The sequence below is a fragment of the Manduca sexta genome, unplaced genomic scaffold, assembly GCF_014839805.1.
Source record: "Manduca sexta isolate Smith_Timp_Sample1 unplaced genomic scaffold, JHU_Msex_v1.0 HiC_scaffold_3746, whole genome shotgun sequence".
Classification (NCBI taxonomy): domain Eukaryota; kingdom Metazoa; phylum Arthropoda; class Insecta; order Lepidoptera; family Sphingidae; genus Manduca; species Manduca sexta.
The window spans coordinates 447-11,605 of NW_023594848.1; the positions used below are offsets into that span (position 1 = coordinate 447).

General features: G+C 32.8%; 4 protein-coding genes across 4 annotated transcripts; 2 read left to right on the forward strand and 2 right to left on the reverse strand.

Annotated features, from left to right (window-relative positions):
* Window positions 1-257: 257 nt before the first annotated feature.
* On the forward strand, window positions 258-2,245 carry LOC119193210 (something about silencing protein 10-like). The gene is given in 4 exon segments (XM_037446848.1): window positions 258-561; window positions 765-1,274; window positions 1,276-1,445; window positions 1,448-2,245. Coding segments are annotated over 4 exon segments (1,416 nt in total). The 5' UTR covers window positions 258-544; the 3' UTR covers window positions 2,167-2,245.
* Window positions 2,246-2,344: 99 nt separating this feature from the next.
* Window positions 2,345-5,038, reverse strand: LOC115445218 (notchless protein homolog 1). Its single transcript, XM_030171426.2, is given in 10 exon segments — window positions 2,345-2,475; window positions 2,630-2,793; window positions 2,872-3,061; window positions 3,206-3,353; window positions 3,532-3,706; window positions 3,859-4,033; window positions 4,255-4,391; window positions 4,528-4,666; window positions 4,669-4,684; window positions 4,760-5,038. Coding segments are annotated over 10 exon segments (1,413 nt in total). The 5' UTR covers window positions 4,898-5,038.
* Window positions 5,039-5,651: 613 nt separating this feature from the next.
* On the forward strand, window positions 5,652-8,267 carry LOC115445202 (transmembrane 9 superfamily member 3). The gene is given in 3 exon segments (XM_030171396.2): window positions 5,652-6,406; window positions 6,409-6,699; window positions 6,702-8,267. Coding segments are annotated over 3 exon segments (1,722 nt in total). The 5' UTR covers window positions 5,652-5,745; the 3' UTR covers window positions 7,472-8,267.
* Window positions 8,268-8,497: 230 nt separating this feature from the next.
* LOC119193209 (probable RNA-binding protein 19) lies at window positions 8,498-11,030 on the reverse strand (the record flags this gene model as incomplete). Its single annotated transcript, XM_037446847.1, is given in 9 exon segments — window positions 8,498-8,696; window positions 8,698-8,733; window positions 8,823-8,931; window positions 9,090-9,165; window positions 9,168-9,205; window positions 9,898-10,100; window positions 10,526-10,717; window positions 10,720-10,922; window positions 10,925-11,030. Coding segments are annotated over 9 exon segments (1,140 nt in total), but the record flags the coding sequence as incomplete, so codon positions are not given.
* Between the last annotated feature and the right edge of the window lie 129 nt (window positions 11,031-11,159).

Genomic DNA, 11,159 nt, shown 5'->3' on the forward strand with positions numbered 1-11,159 from the left:
ATCTCCTCGATAAAAAGGACAAATTACTCTATCGTTAATTCATTTTCAGCTCACTATAGAATCTAAACATTTAATGTAAATAAAAAGAGAAGAAAGAAGAAGAGAACAAAAAGCCTAGCCGCTCAATTTACTTTGCTCACTTTAGGAACACTGTAGCATTTCCGTAGTATTAATGCATTTTGACGTAGTGGTTATATTCTCTATGCACGCCCCTTTGCCTTGCCAATGTGAAGGGAAAATTAAAAAAAATCTCTATGCATAATTTCACGAATCACTGTTCAAAATTGTCATTTGTCAATTTACAATTGTCATTTTGTTCACCTGCGCGTTTAGCTGGAATTCGCTCAATTTAAATAAATAAAATAACTTTCTACTATTACCTAACAACATAATTAATATTTGATTAATATTTACTATAAAAATTATTTGCCTCCTTCATAAGTAGTCAATAAGATAATAAATGAGTTACATACTAACCTAAGTTGTATATCGCTAGGAACAGTTGTTGCGTGTTTTAAATGCTTATGGGATAATATACTGCACGATGGGTGACAAAATAAGGTAATTTGATAATTGTGTTATTTTATATTTTAGTATAGTCTCTCGAAACACACGATTTGATATTTCTTACCTATATCTTAAGGTAATAATTCACATGTGTATTTAGATATTGGGAAATTATGGTTTATCTGGTCAACATTTATACTTATTTCAATTTATATTATTAATAAAGCAGATAGATAACCATTGTAACTCGTTTTCAGGATTGATTCAGGGTTTGACATGAAGGGAAACTATGAGCCATCAGATTCAGAAGATGAATATTCAGATGAAAAGGAAATATTGGCAAAAGTAAGAAAACGAAAACATGATTCTGATAGTGAAGAAGAACTTTATGGATTTTCAGAGTCTGATGAAGATTCTGATAATAAAAAGGATGATTTAGGCATAGCTGATAGTGATGTTGAAGGCCAGGAAAAGTCTGATGATGACTTACCAGACTCGAAAGCATGGGGAAATAAGAAAAGGTCATATTATGCCACTGATTATGTTGATGAAGATTATGGAGGTTTTGGAAATGATGAAGAAGCTGCCCTTATGGAGGAAGAAGAAGCCAAAAACATACAAAAAAGGCTCTTAGAACAACTTGGAGATGAAGATTTTACACTAGAATTCTTCAATAAGCAAGTTCAAGAAATTAAAGAAAATGAAACTGTAATTAAAAGTGACCTAAGCCAAATGTCCAAAAGGCAAAAATTACAGCTACTGGAAAAGCCCAGAATTTTCAGGTCTCGTAGATGATTTCAAGACAAAACTAACTGTTGCAAAAGATGACTTACATCCTGTTTTAGAGCTTGTTAAGGATGGCAAACTGCCTAAGTGCCCAGCTTCAAAATTTGTGAAGACAAATTATGATCTGATTCTTAACTACTGCACAAACATTAGTTTTACTTGCTTCTAAAAAGCCAAAAAATTAATATTCAAAATCATCCTGTAATAAAAAGGTTGTATCAATATAGACAAATGCTAAACAAAATGGAGCCTATTTACTTGGAAGTAATTAAACCACAAATAGACAAAATAATGCTTGCAGTAAGAAATAATTTGAAACTACAAGTAACTGAACTACATGAAGAAAAGAAAGAAAGCAAGAAACGAAAATCTGATAAAACAATATCTGAATCAACACCTAAAAAACTTAAGCTTATTAGTACAATGGAGAAAGATGATGGTGGGGATACAGGAGTGTCAGATAATGAGGAAGAATATGAAGGAAATGATTATTTCAAGAACAGTAATAAAATGGAAAATGCACATAGAGGTAATGATGAATCAGAAGAAAGTGGCTTTTCAGATAATGATGATAACTCTCCTACTGAAGTAGAAAATGATGAGAATAAACCTTCAACATCCTCCCAAGACATGATCAATGAAGAACTTGGAGACAAGCGTGAAATTACATATCAAATTGCTAAAAACAAAGGTTTGACACCACATCGAAAGAAGGAACAAAGGAATCCTCGAGTGAAACATAAGCTTAAATACAGAAAGGCAAAGATAAGGAGGAAGGGTGCTATCAGGGAGCCCAGAACAGAAATTTCCAGATATGGTGGAGAATCATCAGGCATAAAAGCCAATGTTAAAAAGAGCATTAAAATTAAGTAAACAACTTCATATTTATTTTCTCATTGTGTAACAGCATTATTTTATTTTGATTTCTGTATTAAAGTTGTACTCCACATGATGTTTTCTTTTTTGTTAATGTTGCCATCTGAAACAAGGAAAAATCATTACAATATTTTACCATTTATACCACAAAAATATGTAAAATAATAACGAATACTTACAGTTTCAATACTTTGTCTTTTCCTCCTGATGCAACATAAGCTCCATCTGGAGACCAGTCCACTGCATATACTTCGTCTGCATGGCCAGGTAGGTCTAACTCTAGTTTCTTAGTCTTCATACTCCACACTGTCAATTAATTTTACATTCAAACACAACAAATATATTTAATATGTCTAAATGTAATGGTCAATATAAAAAAATATATAATCCTACTATATTGTTGTACTTACACAAGTTGCATATTTTGTATTACATTATAGTAAGTTTTAAAATTAAATACCTTTTAATGTCGAATCGGCACTTGAGCTTAGTAACAATCTGGAATCAGCAGACCATGCCACCATGTAGACTGCTTGCACATGACCTCTAAGAGTTGTAATAAATTTACCAGTAGCAGCTTCCCATAGTTTAACAGACTTGTCAAATGATGCTGATGCTAATATTCTGAAACAAAAATGTATTTACATGTTAATAAATATAAAATATGATAATAATAAAATAAATATTTTTTTTATAAAATACCTGGTGTCTGGTGAAAATTTAACATCATTGATAAGTTGCTGATGGCCTGTCATCCTGGCTAATGGTCGTTTTTCTTTCTCAGGTAGCCATAAGAACAATGTAAAATCATCTGACCCAGATACTAAACGTTCAGGACCATGTCGGCATACATCTTCATACCTTTGCAAGGCATTTTGTTGTAAGACATTTTCTATAATATTAATATAATTAAGTTATAATAATAAATTTATCTCAGATAAACATAAATTATAACTTTTGTATTACTTATACTGTAATAACTTAATGCCTACTGTATACTTTATGATATGTCCTCGGTATGGTTTAAAAAACTTACTGTCAGTATTTTTTGCAGTATGTTGGTCAGTGACTGGATGAAATGGTCCTGTGCGTAGAACATAATCTGTACTCAAGGCTAGAGTGTTGACCCAATGAGCATGCCCTTCAAGGTTCCTGCATAGTATTCCATCTTCAGCTCTCCATACCTGCGAGAAACTTAATATTTAATCTATATTTTAATTTTATACAAAACAGATGAAAAGCTTAGGTAAACAATTTTCTCCAAATAAGGTTGATTTTAACATATTTGCACTTTTATTTTAATATCACATACTTTTAATACCATTAGATTGAGTTTGCATATACAATATTACTAATATCAACCTTGATGATCCTATCTTGGGAAGATGTATAAATCAGTCCACTACCACCCCACTTCACAGAAGTTACTGCCTTTGAATGTCCTGTCAGACTTAATATTGTAAGTCCTGTCACCGTGTCCCATATCCTTACATCACCATCTTTTGATGAACTTGCTAATTTCCTGCATTCTGGGTTGCTGAAATGGTATTGATATAATATATTGAACCTAAGATTTCAACTGTATACAATCATATACATTTTTTAGCCCTTATTTGATAATGTGTTACATATATATAAAATTAAAGATGTTAATTTAAATATAAGATTTAAACACTGAAAGGCAATTACATATGATAAGGTTCCCAAGCCATAGCTGTGATCCATTGCTTATGTCCAATCATTGTTTTGCCAATCTGATTGCCAGTGTTTGGATCCCATAACATGATTCTGCCTTGCTTGCATGCTGAAGCTAATTTTTGACCATCTGGTGCCCAATTTATGCATAATACCCAGTTTGTATGACCTGTAAAAAAGTAATCTATATTTAATTTTGTACATAATGAGAAATAAAAAATAATTATGTACAATACTTTAAACACATAATATTTTCAATCTTGTAGGAATAAAAATCTACAAGAAACTGTTTGCTCAAATTAGAATTTTATATGGTTCTTTTTGTTATAAAATTTAAATATTTTAATAAGAATACCATACCACCAAAATATTGAAGTTTAGTATAATTACCTTTACATACATGGTGCGGTGACTGTGTGTGCAAGTCCCAAAATCTGACCGTGGTATCACCAGAACCACTTGCTAACTTCTTGCCTGAGGGACTGAAGCTTGTTGATATTACAGCTTCTGCATGACCTGGTATTGAACTATGGAAGCATTAATAAAAGTGTTGCAATGAAAATCTAAAGGTAACATTGATTACATCATTTTCCCCCAAATGTATAAAACATTAATTCTTTATTAATTATTCTAAAATATGCTATAATAAATTGCTTAATTTACCTGGTGCATCTAGTAACTGGCCTCACTCTGAATACAGCCTGCTGCTGATAAATGATCTCTAAAACTTCTTCAGAGTTTAAAATCTTTACATCAAGAGCGTCTTTCAATGTATTGGTTATTTCAACATCTTTCACAAAAATAAAAATGGTTTATCTTCCTACAAATATAAATTATTTTCATTTTATAAGAATGGTTTTACAGTATTATTAAATCGTCGAGAAAATGGTCTTACCTCTTGTAATAGAGCATTACAAATAAGTTGTAATTGGTCTTTGTTAATATTTAAAGGTAAGTCTAAAGTGCTACCAATTTCTTCTCCTGTATCTGATTTTAGTTTAGCTTGTACAGAAATTGGCAAATCCTCGTCCATTATAAGTGTCTTATTTTATTAATTTCCTGTTAATTATAAATCAAAACAGGTCTTTCGGCAAATCCTTGTTGAACGTGAGATAACCTCAAAATCAGTGTTGCTGCCAGGGCACTTGATTTTTTTTTCGTCCTTAGAGGACAGGCTATAGTCTTACGACCATACTGCCTAGTCTTACATATTCAGCCAGGGCACTTGAGTCGTAAGTTACGTTTCGTTTCCTGAAATGTTACATTTTTGCTGCAAAAGTTACATTGTTTTTTTTAACTGTTTACAATAAAAAAATTGTATTATAAAACTCGTTGTCCTCAAAAATTACAAAAATGGCCTTAAATATAAAAAATTACTTACATGTTACGCGAGGGAGTCAAAAGTTACTAAAAATGTAAGAAATGTAACCTTCTGGTAACGCTGCTCAAAATAAAAGTTAAGGAGATACCTCAAGGTCCATTTTCATACATTTTGTTTCACCTTTAATCTGGGTAACTAAACAAGTATTGGCAAGTAAAGAATTTAAATTCACGTCTAGTTAGTGATTAGTTCTCGCAGTTGAAAGAAAAACGTAAAATAATTAATAATCATGGATATTTCTGCCTTTAAAATTTCGTCATATTAAATTTTCACAATGCATATTAATGAATCACAAAATGAATCACAAAATCACGAAATGAATCACATATTATAAATGCATATAAAAATAATTGTGATCAGTGGCGATTTCATTTTGACATTTTATTTTATCACTACTGGCAACAATTTTATAAATGTCCGACTTCGGCGTTTAACATACGTGTTATGTTTATTTTATTTGTAATTTAATCGTTTGGTCGTGCGTTCCTTAACGATATAAAATGAAATTCCTATATTTATTGTTCACGATATGGACTATAGTCAACTGTGACGAACATACACACACATATAAGGAAGGAGAACAAGTGGTGCTATGGATGAACACGGTCGGCCCCTATCACAATCGACAAGAAACGTATGCATACTTTTCTTTACCTTTTTGCGTTGGCACCAAAGTAACAATTGGTCATTACCATGAAACGCTGTCGGAAGCTCTGCAGGGAGTCGAATTGGAGTTTAGTGGCTTAGACATTACGTACAAAGACAACGTACCGGCGCAACAATTCTGTGCAATCGAACTGAACGCGCAATCCTATAAAGCGCTTGTGTATGCCGTTAAAAATCATTACTGGTACCAGATGTATATAGACGACTTGCCGATATGGGGCACGGTTGGAGAAATTGACGGCGATCAGTATTATATCTGGACCCATAAGAAGTTTGACATAGGTTACAATGGAAATAGGATCGTGGAAGTAAACCTTACAGCCGAAAATAAGGAACGATTAACACCCGATGCGAAGATTCCTTTCACTTACGAAGTTAACTGGAAGAAGAGCAACATCAACTTTGAAGACAGATTTGATAAATACTTAGATCCAAATTTCTTCCAGCACAGAATACATTGGTTCAGTATTTTTAATAGTTTTATGATGGTCATCTTTTAGTTGGTCTTGTTTCTATGATTCTTATGAGAACATTACGCAAAGATTATGCTAGGTATTCTAAGGATGATGACCTTGATGACTTGGAAAAAGATTTAGGTGATGAGTATGGCTGGAAGCAAGTCCATGGCGATGTCTTCAGGCCAGTCCCACATCTTGCTTTGTTCTCTGCACTAATTGGCTCTGGTTATCAACTAACTGTGGTCACATTAGCTGTTATTATATTTACCATATTTGGTGAATTGTACACCGAGAGAGGGTCTTTACTTTCAACTTCTATTTTCATTTATGCGTAACTTCCCCTGTTAATGGTTATTTTGGTGGATCTTTGTATGCTCGTATGGGTGGCAAGTTGTGGATTAAACAAATGCTTCTATCAGCATTTTTCTTACCTGTTCTGGTTTGTGGAACGGCATTTTTTATTAACTTCATTGCTATGTACTACCATGCCTCCAGGGCAATTCCTTTTGGCAGTATGATTGCTGTTATGTCTATCTGTACCTTTGTCATCTTACCTCTCACTTTGGTGGGAACTGTTTTGGGACGTAACTTGGCTGGCCAGCCTGACTATCCCTGTAGAATCAATGCTGTTCCTAGACCTATCCCTGAAAAGAAGTGGTTTATGGAGCCATTTATTATTATTATTGTTGGGGGTATCCTGCCGTTTGGTTCAATATTTATTGAAATGTATTTCATTTTCACCTCATTCTGGGCATACAAGATCTATTATGTGTATGGATTTATGTTGCTTGTTTTCCTAATATTGATGATTGTGACTGTTTGTGTGACAATTGTATGCACTTACTTCTTGCTGAATGCTGAAGACTACCGTTGGCAGTGGACTAGCTTCTTGTCTGCTGGTAGCACTGCCATATATGTGTACTTGTATTCATTCTACTACTTTGTTTTCAAAACCAAGATGTATGGCTTGTTCCAAACTACATTTTACTTTGGATATATGGCGCTGTTTAGTTTAGCTTTGGGCATTATCTCTTGAACTGTTGGATATTTGGGTACTAGCATATTTGTCAGGAAAATTTATTCGACTGTCAAAATTGATTAAAATGTGGATATATTTGTTGATGCCACTTAATCAGAGTTTTAGGTATAATGAAACCATAATAGCAATATTCATAAGCAAACTGCCCTACTTTTATCATATTTTGTGTAAGGCAGATGAATATAATATTAGTGCAAATTATGAATGAAATCCATAATGATTTTTATTTGATATAATTGGATACATTCCCAAAAGTCAAAAAATCTTTATACACTTAGAAGCAAAAGAGCATTTGAAATTTTCTCAATGTGCTCTCCAGTGTGTGGTGTGTAAATGAGTAACAGTAAATTGCGGTATTGTGAAATATAAGCGAATGTATCGAAAGAACATTGTTAAAACACATTAAGTCAGTAAAATAACAGTTTTGAATACGAAGAGCTTTGATTCAGTAGAAGTTATTTATTAGAATTAATATTCTGGCATCCACATATTTTATTGTTTCAATGTAACCGTTAGTAATTGAGCAATTTTTTGTCTGTTTGATTGTTTGAAATAGGTATGTTATTTTACCTGGTCTTTACAATATAATCTCAGACTGGGTAGTGTTGTATCATTTGATAATTAATTCTTTTCTTTACAGTGTAAATATTCTCTCTTGTTTTAGATAATAAATATAACAGTTATGGTAAAATGTGCTGCAAATATTATGCTGCTATACTGCAGATAGTTTAATAACAATGTTCATTGTTTTAGAACTATAAACTGAAGAGTTTATGCAGTGTGGAATGACATTCTTCAAAACACTTTGTTATGGAAGGATGAATCATGAATGTAGTATAAATATAGAGTTAATCACGCATTGTCATTTTTAATTTTGTAAATACTAGGACATTATAAATTGTTAATATAAAAATTTAATCTTGAAATATTTCACAAATAACATGTCTATCTTTAATTTTATTATGTAATTACTGTATGCCATCCAATATGAAATTGTATTGTATTTTTGGCATGGAAATAAAGTCAAAATAAACCAATTATACTTTCTTATTGTTTTAAATTAATATAAAAGATTAATAAAAACAACAATTTATATTATACACATTTTATTTTAAACATCATCCTGATCTCCATCAACAAACTTTTCTGCATCAATTGCACCTTTTCTAGATTTCTTCCCTCCTGTAGCCTTTGCATTAAATGACTGAGCTGTTCGTTTCCTAAGTAGATCAATATCTTCATTTTCATTGCCTTGATCTGCCCATTCTAAATCTAGCCTTCTCCCATAAAAGATGTGTCGACTGACATAGTGCTTCGAATGCACTCTGTAAACAAAAGAATATGGATGTAACCTACTCATGGAATGCATATTGTTATGTAGATCACTTTACATAATATATATACAAGTACATACTTTAGCGTCTGCTTTAGTATGATAATCCACGAAGGCAAAGCCTCGATGTTGATCCGCGCCTGGTGTCAATTTTTTTGGCAACCTCAAAGTTTTAATTTCCCCAAATGCTCTGTAAAATATTGATAAAATAAACAACTAATTAAAATGGTTTTAAAGATAAGCGCATTATACACCATAATCAAACAGCCGCTCTGATATCAAAAATAATTAGTTAGTCGTAACTTCATATCAGCTAATCGTATACGGATACCGACATGAGTTCATTACCTGAATATTTCGTGCAACTCTTGTCTGTTAGCCTGGAATGGGACGTTACGTACGAGTATTTTAGTTCCGTTTTGAGGGTCACCTTATTAGTTTTTCTGGCTGTTGTCACGTCGGCGCTGGAAACAAATTGATATTCCTATATATTTTTTCGATTCCTACCTAATGTAGTGTTTAAGAATACTTATGCAATACAAGTTTAATATACTTAAGTGGTAAAATAAATATTGTTAAGTAATATAATAAATTCTGTATGAAAAACCAGATGGTTTTTGGTATTACTTAGTATTGACTAAGTACTTAATTCTTATCTAAAAACTGCATGGACTGCAACAGTTAGAAGTAAGTACGATCAAAAGGCCCATGTTACATATTTAAATATCATAACATACTCAGTCAATATCTGCTTAATATCAGGCCGGAGATTCTATCTTGCGTACAATTAAATTCAATTTTAATAACGGCACGCTAATACAATATTTTTGTTATGTTCGTTACCTATAGGCATATCGTTTTATCACTGTCCTTGTGAATTTGCTGGGAAAATGTAATCACTTACTTACCTAATGTTAAATGTAAAAGTTTGAAGTTGAAAGTTAAACAATTAAAATAAACATTTATGGCTAGTGATACAACGGAACAGAAAAACAGGTGATGGTAAGCCATTAGTAAAACAAAATATGAAAAAAACATGCAAGTTTTGCGAATCTCCTGCTATTTTGGAAATAGACTAAAATATCTAATTTTACGAATTTTATGCTTTTATGGGGTGAAGAATTTTAGTATAACATGAATAAAAAAACATATGTACTTGTTGCCACGTTCCGATCTCTTCAATTCTAAAGTCTTTCCATCCAATGTGGAGTTTTGTAATGACTTCAGCGCTTCATTGGCGTGTTCTTTTCTATAATATTGAACGAAACCGTATCCCATTGAAAGAAATTGGCCGGGTCTCTTCGGATCTTTCTTTTTTGCGATGGTTACACTATACAATTTGCCGCAACTTGAAAAATGCTGTAAATGAACAATAATCAAAGTTTATCGATATTTAGGTGTTTAAGAACACAAACACATCACGCATTTATCCCGGAGGGGAGCATGCAGAGAGCGCAACCAGGGCACCGACTTTTCGCCAAGTGTGTTCCGTCCCATGATGTGATAGGGGCCAAGCCTATAGCCATATCGGGGACAAATTCAGACTCCGGGCTGATACTGAGCAGAAAAACCCAAATAGCACTTTGCCCCACTCGGGATTTGAACCGGGACCTCAGGGCGTTGCCGTACCGCGCATGCAGTACAACTACGCCACCGAGGGCAGTCCAGTCAGTCAGTTTTGAATAAATTTGGGCATATATTATATTAATAAAACAAAACAGTCATAATTAAACTGCTATAAAAGACATCGCTGAATATAAGATTTGACTAATTTTAATTTTTACCTGTCTTAACGCGTCCTCAGTAGTCTGGAAGAAAAGATTTTTGACAAACAATGTCGTATCGTTTTCCGGCTCCATGAGATCATGGACTTCTTCAATTATAACATGTTCATCAACTTTCTCGTTCTTAACGTATTCAGGTTTTGAATCTTTATTCATTTTATTCTTATTTTCTGGCATTGGATTTTCGTCTTTCAATTCATTTTATTTTCTTCCTCCGTTTCCTTATTACTATTTTCTGTTTTATTTGTTGATTTAACGAATACATTCTCCGGCGCCCATTCTAAATATAAAGGAGAACTTTTGAACTGTGAATAGGCTAATTTTGTAAAAGCTTTCTTGGCTTCGAATGGCTCAATGTAATCTACTAGCACAGTGATTCCATGTTTCGGCATTAAAACCTTGCGATCTGTCCGTGCTTTTCGAATAACGCTTTGAGTTCGTCTTTATCTGTGTCTGCTGGTAAATTCTTTATTAAAATACAAGTGTTTGATCGTTTCTTGGCTGGCTGTAAACAAATGAAATGTTTTGTTAAGTTTACGACAGGATTAATTACACAATTAAATGTTATTACTTACTTTATTAAATGCATCTAAATAGACCCCATTACTTTCAAGAAAAGCCTTTGTTTCGGCTA